Source organism: Botryllus schlosseri, chromosome 16 (genome assembly GCF_051294905.1).
Source record: "Botryllus schlosseri isolate E-star chromosome 16, Bs_hap1, whole genome shotgun sequence".
Taxonomy (NCBI): Eukaryota; Metazoa; Chordata; class Ascidiacea; order Stolidobranchia; family Styelidae; genus Botryllus; species Botryllus schlosseri.
Genome location: NC_137251.1, coordinates 15,064,999 through 15,084,662, shown reverse-complemented (window position 1 = coordinate 15,084,662; position 19,664 = coordinate 15,064,999). Strand labels below are relative to the sequence as shown.

Genomic DNA, 19,664 nt, shown 5'->3' with positions numbered 1-19,664 from the left:
ATAAATGTATTTAGACTAACAGTATTTCTATTACTGTTCAAAGAATTTCACTTTTTACCAAGCACAGTGAATAAACGTTTTGTACATTTAAATTCAGTTCGTCGCTCTGAAGAGAAAAAAGGAAGATTTTCTGGAATATTTTGCTGTTGAACTTGACAGCGTATCAATGCATCCGGATGTGGAGCGCTGCTTCAGCGAAAAAGCATATGCCGTCACAGTATCGCTGATGCAGGAAGCCAATGTGAGTATAGTTGAAGCTGTACAATACTTTTGACCACAATGCATCAAAATGATAGGCACTGAAGTTTATCGAGTGTGGACATGAAGATTCTTGCTTTTTTCTAATTGTTGAAAATTTGTGTAGTCTCAGTCTTAGGAAAAGCTCATATACTTGGTCGCTTGGGTGTTAGCCGCAATCTTCTCAGTGTCGAAGCACCAGTGTGATAATTAAGTACCCACAACCATATCATTCTTATCATCACAGCTATTCCAACAGTAATACTAAAAAGTGAAAGTCAGCGCTTGCCGTGACATTGGCATTAGAAATTCACGTTCTGCTAATTTCCTGATGGTTTGAAATTCAATACTGGTCTGCTTATTGCTAGTTTTTTGGTGACTATCGAATATAATTGGAATATGGAAAGTTGTCACCAAATAATTTTGGAATATGTGTCATTGAAAATGCGGTGTTGCTTCAATATGATATGTTTCTCCTTGTTGGTAACCGGAATATGAACGAATAAACTGTATATTTGGCTGTAACTGGTAGTTTCAACATTCTCCTATCTGTCCATTACATCGCATTGTACATTGATGTGACTGGAGCGGATGGAAATATATAATCTCACAATTATTACGATTACTATTACATGGCTGGTATTGTAATAAAACAGATCGGTTCTGACTATCTCACACATCTGAGCTGCAAAGTGCAGTTGGTCGCCTGTCCTTGAAGTAATAGGCCTACAGCTCTACACTGATCGACGAATTGAAACCTCTTCGTAATTGGATTTTTTAATGCTCTAGGATGGTGGATGGTTCCGCAAAATTGGGAGTTTGTTCAAGCGCTCGACGCACTCCAGAGTCATTCCTATATTTGAAAAGCTCTTCATAAGAGAATATGAAAGAACGGAAGCTAGAGCAACATTGGTACAAACTCGCTCCTTACTGCTTCTGTGCACGTGGATGTTTTCTGTACAATTCATCCAGCTTTTTGGTGAGTTTATAAGATCAAGCTTCATACCCACACCCATAAATTACATGCTGTTTATTCAAAAAATGCATTCACGTAAAGCAGTTCTAAGGCTGTAGAATGTGAAGATAATTTCTGACCCGGTTACTTATTCCACAACTATATCAATTCTGAAAGTGCAGCTCTTGCATTGCTCTGAAAGCTGAGCAATCGGATTATGACCTTGTTATCATTCACACCTATCTTATCTCAGATGTAATTTCAGGTGAATTCCAAGCCGGTTTTTCGAAAGACTCCAGCATAGTGTTGGAGCGGGTCATTAAATCTTTCAGGGCTATAATTCAGTCATTGAGAAATGGACATGTAACAGTTGAGCATCTGCGTATTATCTCACAAAACAAGGACAATTTTTTGATGCTGTGTGGGATTTTGGACAAGGTATTTTTATTGTTGCTTTTCATTTAGTGAGACGTCAGGCACTTTACTTTATTCATGATCCTTTGTATTTGCATACCTTTTTTGCTTCATTTTATCAATGTAGTTGCGTACTCTGTTTTTCGTAGAGTTCTTCTGTTGACACGTCGTCAAAATCGATTGATCAAGAGATTGATGTTTACGAATTCTACCTGGAAGACTTTGAGAAAACAAGGTTCCTTGTTAAGGAGTTCATCCTGGTGTGCAACTATGCTGATTATGGTAAGAATTGGTTTTTGATATGGTAGAATAGTATTTATCTAGTGCTAATCGTGATTTGAATTTTACCTTTGTCAGCTAGAAGTGATCCCATTATTGTTCACTGTCTTCAAATGAATGCATGCAAAGGGATTAGTAACCCTGCTTTAATATCTTTTCTACACACCGGCTTGTATTATTAATACACCCCACATGCCTTATTTACTTCATCAATCTGCAGTAACAAATATATGACATTCAATCTCATTAGGTGATCGTCAACGCCCTCATCATGCTCTGCAAAGAAAAGTGGAAATCGATATCACCCAAATGCCAATCCGCAATCTTGTCACTGTTGACAAAGAATGCACAGGAAGCAGTGCAACTTTCTTCGGAGTAACGCAAGATGATCTGAAAGAATTTGAACAAATCGTGTTTCTAAAGGTGAGATTGTACATTTATGCTGTATCGCTATTTTGCAGTGCTATATCTGGTCGATATTTTATCCATTATTTGTATAATTTAATATGGTTTCTTGTAGTATTTTTAACTGACAAGCATACAGCTACCCATGTAGAGTCTGCCGACAAATCTTTTAGACCATACCACTGGTGCCAATGCCGATCTATTTCAGGATAGCAAAAAAGTATTTAGAAAATGGTTCTGTGAAGCCCTCGATGCATCACTTTTGGAAAATGATGGATCGATTGACCTTGACCAAATAATGATGCTTTTGAACACCGAGAAGAGCAAGATTCTGCAAATGATCAATGAACTCGAGTTAGGTAAGGTGTCTGTCACTGATTAGAATGAAATCGATCTGACGCTCGAAATCGGTACGTTTTAGGAGAGATTTCTGTATCTGATGTCATGAAAAAGTTCGAAGTTTTGAATGGGGTGAAGCAAGACATTGAATACGAAGTGGAATTATTGTACAAGTTCTTCGAAAGTTACGGAGGTACCAATCTGTTTCTGTTGTGTTAATTTACATATAGCTTTATCTCGTTGCTGAGAAATTGCAGTATATTTCTCATATAATTGATATTTTTAGGAGAAGACTTTCAGAACGGACGCATCAGAAACAAAGATCTGAGGAAGGCACAAATTCACAACATATTTGAATTGGAACGAGTACAAAATGCTATGACAGTTTTGTTAGATCTCCGTCAACTTCTCAATTTGCAATGGAGCTTCTCCAAGTTGACAAAGTACAAGGTGATTGGTACACTGGCGGTATCAATAGTTGAACTTTTAAAGATAAGTGACTAGAATATTTGTCTTCCAATCTGTAGGCTCGAGTTCAACTCTTATTTGCGACTGTCATTTAACCTAAACCTGAACCCTAGCTACCAGCAAGCGCAATCCACTCCAGTGCTGATCTTAAGGTTGGGAAATTGGGTAGAGTTACGGCAAGAAGGGCTGGATAAACTAAGGGGATTATGATAATTATCGATAGCCGTGGCATCCCCAACACAATGTAGATGCTGGGCGCATATAGTGAAAGTGAATTGCTTATTTTCTTGTGACGCTTCAAAATAATAAAATAATGTATAATAAATTCAAATAATGTATTATAAATTTCAGGATATTCTCTTGAAGCAGTCGACAGTTGCACTGGATAATGTGCCGGCTGATTTGAAAATGTCCTCGGTAATCTCCATGTCTACGATACAAATTGCAGTGTTAAGGAAATTCATGTCTTGCGAAAGCATCATAGCTTGGCTCCAGGAAAAAATGACAGGTAGACCGTTAGCTTTCATGGACTGTAAACATCTGCCATAGCTGAGTGGTTTACTATATTCCGCTTTGTCGACCACTTTACGGGAAAAGTCTATTGTTGCTGGATGGGTTGTCATTATTTCCATAGTATAACTCCGCTTGTGTGTGTTAAACGAACTAAGTACTGTTTATTATGCCATAACCTAAGGATGGGAATGGCGAGCCTGTGTCCGAATTAATCGGAGAATTGTTCGAATTAATCTGAGTTTTTTATGTGCGATATTTACTTTTGTTCCATTCCGGAGCATTTTTGCCAGATAAAGCGGTTGTCCGGGTTATTCGATGTCCGAATTGAGCGGACTCGACTATAATTTTGAACATCCATCCCGCATGAGGTCTTCAGTACGTGTGTCCAGAATAGTTAGGGGTAGCAGTTTGACTGTGGACATATGATGAATTGAATATGACATTTTTGTAGTAAAATATGCGGTACATAATTGCAATCTACTAGGCATTGGAACGCTGTTATATTTCCAAACTCAGGCATGAACGAAGTGAAGGTTATGTGCGATCTGGCCATGATATCGGCCGGCGAAGACGCGCTGGAAGTCGGACGCGTGCAATGCCTGCTAAATGCCGCAATGGGCTTTGCATCTCTCGTGTTTTGGAATGACGCAAGGAACGAGGAAGACCAAGCTGTCTTGCAAAAGAGAGAGGCGGGGCTAAGTGAACTTTTGCATCGTTGTGGAAAAGTGTGGAAAAATGTGGAGGACGATCCTTCTATTTTGGAAGACTGGGTAGGTGATTCATGACAAGAGTGAGAGCCTATATTTTGATATCAGCTTGCATAGTTCTGAATAGTGCTCGAATATCGAATTGCGATCCCATGGCTGTATAGAATGTCCAGCACCAGGCACCAATGCAACTTAAGTATAAATTCCTTCGGGCTGGTGACTATAGGCGTAGAAGCCTGTCTAATCTTGTCGGTAAGGTAACGCCCGGTAGAAAGCAAACACATCAAAATGATAAAATATAATAACACAAATGGATGCACGTTGGCAGACTTCGACAACTGGAAACTAAACTAGATACTAAATTAAAGCGAAATGTCAGTAATTTAATTCCGATCGAATTGGTGAAATGTTTCTATGTTCTAATTCTAATTCTAATCTAATTTGGAAATTTTCTTGTTGTCCAAGTCTGCACGTAGTCAGATGGCCTACTCGAGTATTCTGAAAAGTAATTCATTTATTTGGTTGGACTAAATTTCAATAGTTTTATTCCTAATATGATGTAATAAATTCTTATACATGGTGACTATTCAGCAACACATCACTTTGGAGGCATCATCAGAGAACTCCATACACATAAAAAAAAACTCGAATGATGAAACTACTATGCTCCGTTTCCCTGGTAAAATTCATCCTTCGTTTGTTCTACAGGAGGAAGCGGAACACCAACTTCATTGGTTCAAGGACGTGGAAAAGTTTTACGGATCAGTGGAAAAGTCATCGCTCACAAAGGCGCAAGAAATTAACAATCGTGGCGTGTATGTCATTTCAAAGAAGACAGGACATTGCAAGTTGACCGTGGATAATTCGATATCGCTGAGTCTTCACAGGGATCAAGAACAAGGTTAGAATCATATTTTCTTGAGCATGATACTACCATTTCCTGTCAATACGGAATTTTGCTCATCGAACGCCATTGATGGATTTCACAATGCAAGAGGCGTCTTGGCAGTTAACGCGGAATGACTGATTGCGATATTTATGGGTGTAATTTATAAAATAGTATTCTGTTAGCACCGTACAGGGTCTGCACTGCATGATCGAGTTGTTGTGTCATGAGTCATGCCAGTGATACAAACTATTAAAATATATTTTCCACTTGACTCAATCTATAACGTTGGAATTAAATAGTATTGAGTACAGAACTGTAACATTAGATCAAGTTGCAAGTAGTTAAAACGTGATCACTGAAGGTAATAGTGGAAATAGACAAAATCTGCTGGCGTACCGTATATCAAAAGGTCAAAACACTTCGTCACTGACCCTCTCTGGATTCAATATCATGATGCTTTTATGCAGTGCAAAAAATGACTTTTGAAGAGCTGAGAGAGTTGCAATCAAAACTGATGCTGATAGCTGGTGACGCTGACAAAGGACAGCGCGACGTTAACATATTCATTGAGGTTCTCTCTTCTGTCGAAAAGCTGGCCGAAATATATGTTAAACTCGAGTCGTCTGGCTGTATGCTGTTCAACGGATGGAAAGCCGTAATTGCGTGAGTCGGCTATTTGCAAATCGTAGACTGTTTTAAAACTTCTAGTGCAGTGGTTCCCAACCTTTTTGTCTTTGCGTACCGGACCCCCTTTGTACCGTCATGAACCCCGGCGGTGGACCCCCGTATTTGTTCAAATTTAGCTCCAGTACCGTGCAACAGTCATCTGTCTTGTGTACATGTTGACTGTAGTCTCGATAAATAGTGACAAAGTGAATTTTCTTGAAAATAACTGTCTAATTGGTATGAATGATTCCCGAAAACTTATTTCTGCAACCACAAGTATAGGTGGCGGTGGTGGCGAACGTAATAATGAAGCATGCTCAAATGTCCTCGTTTTTCGCATTTCGAGTTAGTTGCTTATAATTTTAACAGGACTTTTTAGTCGAGAAGTTGTATTCATTTCCCAAAATTTACTGTATCCTTAAAACATCCTGAATTGCTGGTTTCAAAAAGGTTTTCCATCAAATTGCCCCACCAGCCTTAACTTCTTGATTGTTAGGCAAACACTGTAACATCTGGGCTTTTGTACATGCAAGGATCTGTCCCAATTGTCTGGCGCTAGTTCGTTTTGGTAACGTATGCTACAACTACCAAGGAAATGTAAAGAATCATCAAACTCCTGTATAATAATTATGCTTTTATTTTACTTACCGACAAAAGATGTATTCTGTTTGGGTGGTGAAAATATAGTAGGCCTACACCTAACTGCAACACAAGCCAATCTGACTTCATACCACATCTCAAGATAACCTTAAACCTAACTTGCTATTGCAAGTTTGTTATATATACTGTTTTGACTCTTGATATATTGACTGGTTTGCTATTTTTAACGGCTCTCTATTATAACACTTGTTATTTTGTCCAGATAGTAAGATATCATAGTGATAAAGGCAGCCCTTGATGCTGTGCCTTTTTGAGTCCATTTGGTTTTCAGATGTAACGGGAACAGCGAGTCTGACACTAACAAGCTCAGCATCCAGGTCGTGTTTTCCGAAGATGTACCACCGTTGATTGGACAAGGATCCCATATCGACCTGGACCGCATCACGGAGATACTCCAACAATCCTTGAATACGTACATAAAATATTTGACTTGGCATGGAATTTTCAATGAACGTTTCGCATTTTATCAGATGGGACGATCATGTCGCTGGCAAGAGAACGGAGCATTATTATTTGAATGAGTTTAACATCAACCAAATCATGTATTTGTGCCACGAAATGACATTGTTCGAGACCACTCTCGCGTTGCCGGATCAGGTCGGTGGAATGCTGCTGCCATTTTTTAATTCCGATTCTTTCCTTCACTGATTGCTGTGTGGCTAAGAAATTAGCAGCATCGAAGTAGGCACGATATCGCGTCAATTTGCTATTATTATTATGAAGCCTCTGCTTATCATTGTATTTTCAGTGCTGTTGTGTCGTATATAGTAATTCCTGCATCTAGCAGTTCTAGATAAGAGCTTCTTGCAGGTACAGAACTTCAATATACATTTGAATAATATATTCATACCGGGTATTGAAATAAACCCGAACAGGAGTTCATGTACCGTCTAAAAATAGTACATTTCTGTCTTGATTATTTATCATATTTGGTGATACGACTCACTTCAATTGAATTTATTTCTACAATTTTCATCATTTCAATACACCACAAGACTGTGATACAATGGAAAATAGGAAGGTGTCGAAACGACTTGGAGTAGTCTTCAAAATCAGACAGGTCTGGGTGATGTAACAAGGGGGCATGCACTCTGAGTGAAAGATATAAGAGGACAGGTAACAAAAAAGGCGACATGTGTTGGAAGGCGAAATCGACATGTCAGGTCGCGGTCCGGTATACTAGAGGATTAACTAGTATTGATTCAGTAGAAATCGTTTATATTTCAACTTGAATGTGGAGATGCTCGATGACTGTCGGATAGCCGGCGAGATACTGTTCCACAAATCAGGTCCGGCATATTTGATAGAGCGATGATCTTGTCTGCCGTATGGTAGTTGGACGACGTGGGCGGCGCGCGTGTGTCGTACTTATGCACTTTTGATACCGAGGTAAAGAAGTTGATATACAATGTTATTTCTACTTCCCTACGAGTTGCTGTCGATAGCAATATTCACGTTTATTTCAATATGAACATATCATTCAGTTCTCAATAATGAAATAACTGTTATATCCACGTAAGACCGACTCTACCATTCTCCAACATGACGGCCGGTTTTTTTTTCTGTAGGTTCGGACGCTGTTAAGCTTTGCACGTGAGGACTTCACAAAAATCGAGCTGCTACATTCACTTATTACTGCTAGAAAAAAGTTTGAATCGGAACTGAATGCCGGATCAGGTTTGGCTGTGTTGATATCACAATTTATTTCCTGACAACATCCTCGGTACACGTCTCCTTTTAACATCAAAATTATCTTTTCTAGTTGAGTCTGAATCCAGCGAAGAAGACAGCGCTGATGAGGAAGGTCAGAGCTCATAAATATTGGAGGCAGAGTTTCGATTTTGAACCCCCACCCCCCTGCATATGTCACTCTACATGACGTACGGCCCCCACGGTCGTAGTTCTACTACTGATTGGGCCTAATTGCATGCAACCAATGATGACCAAAAAGAGCGTGTCACCACAAAGCATATATATGAATTGAGTAGGGTTACCATGTCAGAGGATTTTTCTGTTTCAAGAAATCTAAAATGTCATCCGTGGACGCCCCAACGCTTTCAGAGTCGGGCGATCGTACAGAGACAACTAAAAATGCTGTGATAGACATGAAATATGAATTTCAACGGCAAGGTAGACTAAAAAAAGGTCTACTGTAAGCTGTAACCGATTACACTGGTCAACAAAATGAATTTTCTTTTGGCAGAACATCTGAGAGCCGTTTCTGCGGTTTTCGAGGTCGCTGATTACGAATATCACCTTGGTTTTTTTAGATTGACTCTTGTTCAGGAGATATTTATACCGCTGAAAATCCAACTGATTCTTTCAAATTCACAATAGGTGGTTTACGTAAAACTGATTGAATTAATGCCACGTTATTTGAGTCCTATGTAAATACTTATATACATAACTGGAGTATATTTATGTACATGATATCCGTGAAAGTAAAGTGTATAACTATGATAAATCTAATACCCCTAAATATACTGCTGTTTCTGTGTTTTGGTTTAAAAGAGTCTCTTGTGTGTAAAAATAACAAGTAGATTGAATTTCCAAACTTTGTAGTGCGACTGAGCCGATTTTCTATCTAGCCATTACTGCAAAAATGGGAGATTTTGGTCAAAATAGCCCCATGGGTTATCTCCTAAACAAGAGCCAAGTTGAAAAAAAATAATGTCATATTCGGAATCAGTGCCCTTCAGAACCCCCAAACCACTCATACTTCGTCTGCCGAAAAATATGTGTTGACCAGTGTTATTAATAATGTCTTTCGAGTACCGAGTCAGAAAAAGTACGTTACATCTTTTGTGAACTTGTAAATTGTCCTGATTTACGGATCTCAGCATATGGTAACCCTGGAGTTGAGTGTGTGATGTGACCTCCATGGAACCCATGAGACTGTATCAGGGAACCCTCGGTGTTACTGGGAACACCGGGTTAGAACTACTGTATTAATGGCATATTCCAATTTACCCTATTAGCAATATTCCACACCACCAGCATTGTATATCTTTCTTTGTGTCAATCCTCACGAGAAAAATGGATCTTAATCAGTTATCCCATTTCAGATGAGAGTAAGACTCCTCAAAGGCTATGGAAAGTGGTGAAGCTCCTGCTTGCGGACGATGTGCAGGAACGCGAGGCCAAAGCTGCAGTGCAGTGCGTGGGATGTGACATCACCGAATGCCAATTGTGGGTTCTGGAAAATCAACACAATTCTGAATTAATAACGGAACTGTGTGAAGAATTTGATGAGAGTTACGGTAAATATTTTAATAAAGTACCGAATGTGTGCTTTAATTTATTGTTGAATATTGGAACCCGGTGTGATGTTGATGATTCCAAAACTCTCTCTGGACAGTCATCTTTCCAATGGCAGGAACACAATATTGTATATATATATGACGTATTTAAGTCCCGTGTATCAGGACCGATAATTGAAAATAGGCCCAGAAACTTTTTTCCTGTTCGTCTAAACATGTTTAGAGTGAGATGAATGAGTATATTATTAATCTGAGGCCTTTGATATTACCTAAGAGTTTCACAGAAGTGACTTGATCCTCAATTGAACTTGATACTGAGCAGTAAACTGCATGACTTGGACTCGGGTCTTGACACTATGACTCGAACTTGACCCGTTGATCCCTCACTTGTACTCAAAATTGTCTCGGTGGTGAATTGGAAATTACTCGACTCGAAGGAACTTGTGACTCGGAACCGTTTGACTCGGTTACAATCTTGTGGCACCCTAGAATTTTGAGTATCGCCAGTGCAAGATTTGTGAACCTGATCATTAGCATACGCGTCAAATCACTGTTCAGCCCTACATTCTGACGGTTTTAACTTATAATGCATTAATACCAGGGTCTCGCTAGGGGTGATGAAATTTTTGAATGAGCAATCCATTTGGCTCTCCATCATGACAGAACCAATGATCTAGTGGATATAACCGTGACAGTATCAATCAATCTATCTAACAGCTGTACATTTGTAAAAATAATTCATCCCCAAGCCCATTGACCACTCGCAGAACGACGTTCACACGGCATACTGAATGAGCTTCGTTTCAGGTCATTTGCTGGCGAATCGTAAGGCGGAAGTCGTGAAATCAGCGTTTCAGCGCTCGTGTAAGAACACTCTGCATGAAGTCGTATCCAGGTTACAAAGTGAACTATCCTCCGGACAAAATGATAGAACTTTTCAAGATTCTATCAAAACGATCTGCTCTGGATATCTCGATGAGACATTAGTAAGACACGCTTGCTGTTTCAATTACCAACCTGTCTGGTCAATATGAATGTAATAGACAATCGTAGACAATCGAATGTAAAGTTTTCTCAAAGTGCTATTACTTTTGTGTGAATGGTAAGACCTCAGAATGCAGTAGCATATCGAGTAGAAGTCATTGCTCTCATGCAGTTGTTTCTCTTTTCGAATTTAAGTATTGTCAATGTTTGAAAGTTCATCCCAAGCACCGGTGAAATTTGCATACATAACTGATGTTCATGTTAACTGTTCAGCTGTTCATTTTCAACAAGTTTTAGATATGGTTATCCGCTTGAATTCGGCTTTTTGGGTGACATTTCACATTAGAATTCTTTACCGGTATCAATGTGAACTATAATTCAGCTGATGGATCTTCAAGATCATCTGAGTATCGGTCTACTGGGAGAAACCGTCTTCAATCTGAGCAAGCCAAGCCCAATTCGACGCAAGAAAATTCCCATGGTACACCAGGGCAGACCGAGTCTCTTGGTTTGCGGCGAGGACGAAATCCTGCCTGCCGTGATATCGATGTACATGACGGATTCCGAGCAACGTTTGCCGAGTCGATCGGAAGTTTTGGTTTGTAGCGAGGAAACGACGAAATGCGACGTCGAGAGATTTGTCAGAAGAGCAATGCTTCCGTGTGAAACTAAAGGTATTTGATGCAAATGGTGCGATGCTGAGTCGCCAATGCAATGTAAACTGATAGTTGAGCTTAAGCGGTCTCTTCGCCTCCGTTATCCAAAATTTCACGCCGGTGACATCATATTTTGTGACATGATTGTTGATGCACAGTGTCTTTTCCAATTCTCCACTAGTTGCTGCTGAGAATATTCTGGTATATTTTAATATGAATATAATATTCAAATGCGTACTAAATTAATAGTGGATGTATTTGAAAGTTTTGGTATATTCAGGATTAGGCAGGATCTATATCCGGTCATTTGGATTGAGAATTGTCTAAGATTGGAGTTTTTTTATGAGACCTGATAAAGACAGTTTTGGGCGTTTGTAATTTTTGAACCGGCATATCGCGATTTTTGGGTGAATTATATCTTTACATAAAATTTTTATGCACTACTTCACGTTTCTTCAACACCTGGAACATTCCATATTCTTGAATCTTGATATATCAATCGAATTTACGAAGCAATCCTTCCGCATGCTCACTCAATGTTCATACTGTTTTTTACAATACTTTCTGGGCTGGTTATAATTTATTATTTGTTGATCAGGTAATTTTGACCCATTCCAAGTCTTTGTGGTATCGTGGTGGTGAATTGATGGGAACATTCATCGACTTTAGCAAGCGGTAAACTTGAGGACATATCATTTCAGGTGCATTAATACACACTCTTGCGTCAGCTGACAAACTCAATTATGCGAATTCCGTGGCTCTCGTGGAAACATATACCAAACTCCTGAAATGCCAAAACCTCGACCCTGACTTTCAGATGGTAATCTTGCTCACGAAACAGCAACACTTTCTGGCCACATACTTCAACAAGGTAGGCAATTGCAGGGGGATACTCTAAATATTCTATCAACTTTATGTTGCAATTTGGGTGAGGAGTGAATGAAAATGGAATTTGATGAAATTGAATCACAATGTGAACAATTGCAAATATTTCCAAGGACCTGGTTGATGGGAAATGGACCAAAAGCCGAGAAGACATTTGTCAATACCTGGCCAAACAATTGAAAGTAATGAACATTCGTGAAAGTGCAGCTTGTGTGGTTACAGGCTGTCCTGCTGTGAAAGTTGTGTCGTCAAAAAGGTCTGGCGTGGGTAAGTATATCTGATTTACCATTCGGGGACAGAGCTTTATCTTTTTTCTGTTGATGGTGTGTAAATGGTTAGATTGAGTCAAATTTATGATTGACTCAGATGCGACTATCGTCAAGGTTCCTGCACAATTTATCTATGAGTTAGAAATATTGAAATATGTAGCCTATGCAATGATTTGTCGAAAGCAGCAGAAATAGCGAATAGGGTAACAGTGTTTGACTTCAGAACCCTCTATGCCCAGCCCATTCATCCCACTATTTTCATTGGCATCCGAGTGTCAAAATTGCGATCCATTCCAAATAGTGAATATTAATAATACTGAGCCGTGCGTATTAATGTGTGTCGAAACAGCATGTGTCATGATAGTGTGACATTCCAAGCAATTAGGGTTAGGATTAGGTTATGTTAATGTTGGGATGCATGCTCTTTCAAAGTGAGCCCTTTTCACTATCTAATATTCCAGGTCTCTGAATTTTGCAACGTACTGAGACATCGGCTGGTACATGCAAAATTTTTACAGGAAAATCGCTATACGTCCAAAGAAAGCGAGAAGATCTCATGAAACGCAACGTTCGTCACCGTCACGTGACTATTCGACTTCTGGAAAATAAACTTCATCTCGACAGCGTCATTGAAAAGATGTCTCCCACCGACAAAGTTATCAACAACGACACAATACTCGTCCACTTGGATATCACTCCTGCGGTGGGATTGACGCTGGTGGCTCGAGTCGCTTTCCTGCAGTTTTTATGCCATTTATTTTCAGGTTCAATGCGGGATCGAATCTTTCCTCTTTAATCTATTTGTACTTGGAAGCATCGAAGGGTCTGATGGTAAAGTGTGGCGTCGTCACGATAATCATCTGTACCTTGTTGAGATTACTAACTTGCAGCGAAGTGGCAAGGTGAAATGTTTGATTCTAGACATGGTCTGCATGGATTGCCTCAAACTAACATCAGGCACTTGATGGCTGATTTATGAGAGGAAATTAAAATCTTTGTGAATCGTATGTTTTATCTATATCAGCTAAATTGAATTTGCATCGATTTTGTATGGAATTTTACTAACTCTGATCTAATCCAACCTCATTTTATCAGCCGTGGCTAGTTAGTGGTTATGTGTGGCTGACTCATGTATGGCACTACCGTAATTTTCCATGTATAATGCGCAATATTTTACCGATTTTTCGACCTAAAATAGGGGGGTGCGTATTATACATGGGTACAGCAAGCCTTGAAAAAATCTCCCTCGATCGCAAACTTGAAATCACACCTTTCTTCGTGTTTGTTTCCAATCGCGCATCACCTCTAGCCGTCGTGACCGCGTAATTCGTATTATAGAGTGTAACGCGTAATTCGTATTATAGAGTGTAACGCGCTGCCAAATAGAGAAGCGAGTTTCCAATTAACGAAAAGCGAGTTGCCAATTAACGATAGTGTCTGCACAGCACGCGGTCTCCTGCCGAGTTAGTTTGCCGTTTGTACGCGAGCGAAATTAGGTCGCTGATCGCTACAAGCGTTCGCGTCAACGACAGGCCTTAACAATCGCGTCAACGACAGGTCTTAACAATCGCATATACAAGAGGTCATGTGCCTGCGTAATCAGTCGCATCTCCAACAGGACTGGTGCGCCCGACATAACCGTTGACCTGAGCAATCGCATCTGTAATTTTAATAGGCTAGGCCTCGTGAGCAAGATGTCGTATGTCGCTAGCCTGAACTATCGCGTCACCGACGTCGCAGGCTTTGGCAACTATCTACTCTTGTTTAGAGACAATGCCGTTAACTGTATTATGATTAGCGATGGTTATGTCACGATTGTTCGACAGTGACATCGCAAAACAGAACAACATCGAATACTAAACCGCAACTATTCATGTACTCATGTACTGCGAATGCAGGGTGCGTACTATACATGGGTACAGGCTTTTTCCCAGAATATACACGTCATTTTAAGGGTGCGTATTATACATGGGGGCGCACTATATTCGGAAAATTACGGTACTACATAAAGTGGGTGACTGCTTTTAGCAGGCTAGGTCAAGCATCAAGATGCTAAACAAGCGGTCGGCATCTCATGGATCTCTCGTGAAAACCAAATTTTTATTTCCTGCCATTCACTCCCCCAATTTTTCTGATTTAACCAATCTTGAGGCTGAATTGTTTTATTCTGTTGGTGTATCACTTAATACTGCTACTGGCTTCCGATTTTCGAGAGTAGCCTGCTGTAAATGAAAAAAATTGAATAGTAGGCTTATATTCATATTGAAATGAACCCGAATATTTTCGGCTGACACTCATCAGCAATTAGTAGAGAATGGAAGAGCGTTCAATCAAAGTATCATTTTTAGATGGTACACAAACTCCTTTTGTTGACTCAGCTATACAATACTATTCAGTTGTATGTTGAAGTTCTGTAGCTCTAAGAAGCTCTTCAAATGACAAAAAATAACAGAAGCACTGCAATTACATCATAATAAAGTTGGAACTGGATTTTCCCTCCCTTATGGAATGGAATATTGGAATACAGTAAAGATACAGAGATGCAGGATTCAGAATATTCTGAGGCGTGTTTCTTACTAAAAACTGTAAAAACGATGGAACCATTGTATTTTGTCTGAAGCCTTCCTGGAATGTGTTTTCTGATACCCTAAAAGCTCTTGCTCTATCAGTGCTTTCAGTGTTATCATCACTTTAGGAATTGAACAGGGTTTGAGGCCCATGATTGATCGGATTATTCCATATTAATAGAAGACTGAAATCAAATTGTAAACATATAAAATCTTGTGTTTGCCAGAACCGTTTCTCTGATCGGCACATTTTGAATCTCCTCCCGCGGACCAAATGTATTGCGCCACGGGAAATATTGGACCTGGCTCGGCAAAACAATCACAATCGGCATCCGGGAATGGATGAAAACGAATTCCAGTCGGAAACTTTCCAGAGACCCTACCAATACTTGTTCAGATACCAAAACAACATGGATTTCGATGATTTTGAGTATTCAAAGCCAGATGGTAATAATCTTTGTTGTTTTATTAGTTAGTTATAGTTAGTAATATATTCATAGTATAAATATATTGAAACCTGAACTTCAGGGGCAATCGGCAACGAATGTAGAATTTTAAAAACTTGCATCTAGCTGCATTGTATCCATCGAATAATGACGTAATAGCTAGATGCAAGTGTCACTGGCTTTTCAATCCATGTCTCTACTTGAGTACAAGTAGAAGTAGCGATTTCTACGACAAAAATACTTAGAGAAGTAGAAAATTAAGGTCAGAAATGTAGCCTATCCAAGTATTTTCATAACGTAGACTTTCAATACAACATCCATTGTAGTAAAATATTTATTCAACTCGAAGACTTTTCGGGTGCCTCTTTTCAAGAGTTAACGGCACACTGAAGGGATTTAAACAGAATGAAAAGCGAAACCAGAAAGGCGAAGTATGACGCAACAATCAGAAATTACATACCATGAAGTCCGCAATGTAACAATGGCAACAATAACAAACTTGAAGTGTACGGTAATAGTAACATAGCATTTTGAAACCAAACAATAACAAACACGAATTAGAACGCACTAATGGGAAATTTGTAAGTTATACAGATTCTAGGGCTTTCAAATGAAACAAGGATCTGCCTCGCACAATGACAGTAAACATTTGGTCATTATAGTACCACGAACCAACTGTTTAATGTAGACTTGTCGGAGAGGTCACCTACTGTTAGCAGTAAATGGGATACAGCTATCATGGTAATTGCAGGATGCATCTTCTCGGCTAACGCAAAATCACTAATGACAATACAAATGGCTGCGTTTCTAGAAAATATATTGAGTTTATTCAGTTACCTTGATACATGGTCTTTTTCGACCGGTTGTTATGACAATTTCATATATATACGGGATGCAAATGTATTCTGAAACTACTTTCTGACATGTAGAGAGTGAGTATTTTTGCCTTAAAATACATATGTAGAAGTGCAACATCTCAAAACAAAATCACTTGAGCAAGTTATGCAGGTATGAGTACTTCATTGCTACTGATGACCTCTGGATAGAAGTAAACGGACACATTAACCTTGTAGCATTTTTCGATACAGGCAATAAAATCCAATGCATCGAAGTCCTGCTCGGACACTGCTCCATCGTCAACCCTTCCTGGGCACAGCTGCGGCATTTCTGCAGCTTTCTAAATCACCAGCTGAAAAACTGCGAGAAGTCCGTCTACTGCAACAACCCGCACGTGCGGGAGATCCTGCCGAAATTGAAGCTGTTCACTGTGCGTTTCATGATCAAGATGGCGCAAGATTTCGCGACACCATCGCTGACGATTTCCGACACCAGCGCGAAAGACGTAGCCGTCGACGCAGAGTTTCAAGCGCACCAGCTTCGTCGTAAATGGGAAGAGGGATTTCATCCGTACGTGTTTTTTAACGAGGACGGGCACTCGCTGACTTTCGTCAACGTGAAACTCGATCGGCAAGGTAATTTACTTGATAAAAACAACCGAGTCATCGAACGGATCACTTCTCCTGAACTGACCACTGCGCTGCTTCAAAACAACTTCGACTTGAGCAACAATTTTGACGATTACCCGAGATCGGAGAAATTGCGGCTAATGTGTCAAGTGCTGGGAATCGACGAAGCATTCGATCCAGACCCGACTTACGAGCTTACGACTGATAATGTTCTGAAAATTCTTGCGATCTACACTCGGTTCAAATGCGGGATTCCGGTGATTATCATGGGCGAGACTGGGTGTGGAAAAACAAGGCTTGTTGAATTCATGAGCAAACTTAAATCTGGCCGAAATCGGGAAGCGTTACCAAACATGACTACCTTGAAAATTCATGGAGGGATCACTGTACGAGACATTCACGACGCAGTAGAAACAGCTATCGCGTTGGAAAATCGCTGCAACAGAGATTATGCTGTTTTATTCTGTGACGAAGCCAATACGACCGAAGCGATATACGCTATCAAGGAAGTAATGTGCGATCAAAGCATAGACGGCAAATCTTTCGCGGATTCAAAGTTGAAGGTCGTTGCTGCTTGCAATCCATACAAAAAGCTGTCAAAGGAAGCCCTTCAAAAACTGGAGGATTCCGGACTCGGGTATCGCGTTCGCGCCGACAAAACCGCCCATCTTTTCGGCGATATCCCAGTGCGTAGTCTTGTGTACCGGGTGGTCGCACTTCCTCCGAGTATGCAGCCGTTTGTGTGGGATTTCGGACAGCTCAACGACGAGGCGGAATTGATCTACATTCAGCAGATGACGAAGAAGCTGTGTGCTCAGTTGAGGTTGCGATTGGAAGACAACCAGCTTCTATACACGGTTTTTTCCAAGTGCCAGCATTACATGAAGAATCAAACGAACGAATGCAGGTGAAAATGCGTTTACGTTGTATTTCCAAAAGACGTGTCTGTACACTGTTCGAGGCTTCTTTGATCTGTCTTGAATTATCCATCTAAGACAGTGCGATAGATGCTAATGTTTCTTTTTAACTACTTTGTGTCTCCGAGGTAGAAGATCAGACACAGGTTATTTGAGATCATGCGCAAGTAGAACTAGACCTAGAACTGCTCACTTTTCAAAACTCGGAACTAGAACTTGAACTAACAACCTTCAAAAATCCGCAACTAACTAACTAACTAACTAAGATGCAGATGCAAATGAGCAAGAAATGTTGGAGATAGAATTGGCGTTTGAAAAGCACGGGGTTTTGAGTTTGTAATAGGAGGGGTATCGATTCCAAAACCCTCCCCTCTTGTGACACCACCATTAGTAGTGATGACTCTGACCTAGAAATCACAGCAATAACGTCACACAACAGAGCACGGGTATCACAAATTCCACCAAATTATGACATGATGAGCAACTAGAACTAGGTCTAGAACCAGAACTGCTCCAAATCCAGTAGTTAGTCGACTGTCAATCAACTAGATGAGTAGTTTGTACACGTCTGCACAACACATCAAAACAATTCCCTGTCCCAGGTACGTCAGTCTGCGCGACGTTGAAAGATGCATCATTACGTTTGAGTGGTTTTGGAAAAAACGCGCTATCATTTACCCGTTGATGCTAGAGGAATTATCTGAAAAATATCACGTCGAAACGGCCATCGGTGATGTGGCACGCGCTGTCATCCTGACGGTGGGTGTCTGCTATCACGCATCGCTGGACGAAAGAGCACCGTTCCGAAGCTACGTATCTCGGTACATTACTGAGAAAGAGGTGGATGCGAATCGCGTCGATATCGAAATCACGTGTTGCCAATTGGCCTTTTTGCGTAACGTGCGTGTCGGTCGGAATATCGCTCGTAATCACGCTCTGCGGGAGAACGTGTTCATGATGGCAATCTGCACGGACATGAAGATTCCGTTGTTTCTTGTGGGCAAGCCGGGAAGTTCGAAATCGCTTGCGAAAACCATAGTCACCAATAACATGCAAGGACAGACTTCTCATGCGAAGTTATATCAGACTTTGAAGCAGGTAAATCATCTAATGTGTCATCGTGTACTTTTAGCGGTAAATAACCCTTCCGAGATCTACTGCTGAGACTGAAGTGTACAACGCCCAATAGCAATTCAAAAATGCATCATGGTCATGCTATGTAGCAGAAAATACTACATTTGAATTCTTGGAAAACGTGGTAGGACTACTTTGTGGCTTCTCCTTTGTCCCCGTTGTTTTATTGTGAATCCACTATTTCAAATCCTCGATTCATCGATACTTGCACTTTCAGATTCACATCCTGTCATATCAATGCAGTGCCTTGACCGATGCGGCCGGCATCCAGAAGGTATTCAACCAATGTGCTCAGCTTCAAAAGAAACAAAATCTAGACGCCTACACCGCGGTGGTAGTGCTGGACGAAATTGGCTTGGCGGAAGATTCTCCAAACATGCCTTTGAAGGTATTGATGAAGGAAGTCGATGACTTTATTTCCTGTACAAAGAATAGTATCTTGCACTGCATTGTATGTGTCTCGACTAGAGCCTGACCGATTGCTGTCACCGTAGAAATATTGGTATCAGCTAACTTCAGTTCATCCTATCCCATCCCATGATATCATT

General features: G+C 40.3%; 1 protein-coding gene across 5 annotated transcripts in view; it reads left to right on the top strand.

The window, feature by feature from the left end:
- Window positions 1-19,664, top strand: part of LOC145459122 (E3 ubiquitin-protein ligase rnf213-alpha-like) — a 48,991-nt gene that overhangs the window by 13,991 nt on the left and 15,336 nt on the right. For all 5 annotated transcript variants that reach the window (XM_080337748.1, XM_080337745.1, XM_080337747.1 and 2 more), the window contains 27 exons: window positions 98-241; window positions 1,027-1,216; window positions 1,458-1,630; window positions 1,756-1,888; window positions 2,136-2,308; window positions 2,499-2,649; window positions 2,712-2,822; window positions 2,916-3,079; window positions 3,449-3,605; window positions 4,127-4,380; window positions 5,026-5,218; window positions 5,674-5,869; window positions 6,804-6,944; window positions 7,003-7,129; window positions 8,101-8,209; window positions 8,295-8,336; window positions 9,598-9,792; window positions 10,600-10,778; window positions 11,159-11,450; window positions 12,134-12,303; window positions 12,431-12,584; window positions 13,105-13,289; window positions 13,351-13,488; window positions 15,381-15,600; window positions 16,688-17,972; window positions 18,585-19,080; window positions 19,334-19,504. In XM_080337748.1, the coding sequence (XP_080193874.1) occupies window positions 98-241; window positions 1,027-1,216; window positions 1,458-1,630; window positions 1,756-1,888; window positions 2,136-2,308; window positions 2,499-2,649; window positions 2,712-2,822; window positions 2,916-3,079; window positions 3,449-3,605; window positions 4,127-4,380; window positions 5,026-5,218; window positions 5,674-5,869; window positions 6,804-6,944; window positions 7,003-7,129; window positions 8,101-8,209; window positions 8,295-8,336; window positions 9,598-9,792; window positions 10,600-10,778; window positions 11,159-11,450; window positions 12,134-12,303; window positions 12,431-12,584; window positions 13,105-13,289; window positions 13,351-13,488; window positions 15,381-15,600; window positions 16,688-17,972; window positions 18,585-19,080; window positions 19,334-19,504 (5,943 nt within the window). The remainder of the gene's footprint in view (window positions 1-97; window positions 242-1,026; window positions 1,217-1,457; window positions 1,631-1,755; window positions 1,889-2,135; window positions 2,309-2,498; window positions 2,650-2,711; window positions 2,823-2,915; window positions 3,080-3,448; window positions 3,606-4,126; window positions 4,381-5,025; window positions 5,219-5,673; window positions 5,870-6,803; window positions 6,945-7,002; window positions 7,130-8,100; window positions 8,210-8,294; window positions 8,337-9,597; window positions 9,793-10,599; window positions 10,779-11,158; window positions 11,451-12,133; window positions 12,304-12,430; window positions 12,585-13,104; window positions 13,290-13,350; window positions 13,489-15,380; window positions 15,601-16,687; window positions 17,973-18,584; window positions 19,081-19,333; window positions 19,505-19,664) is intronic.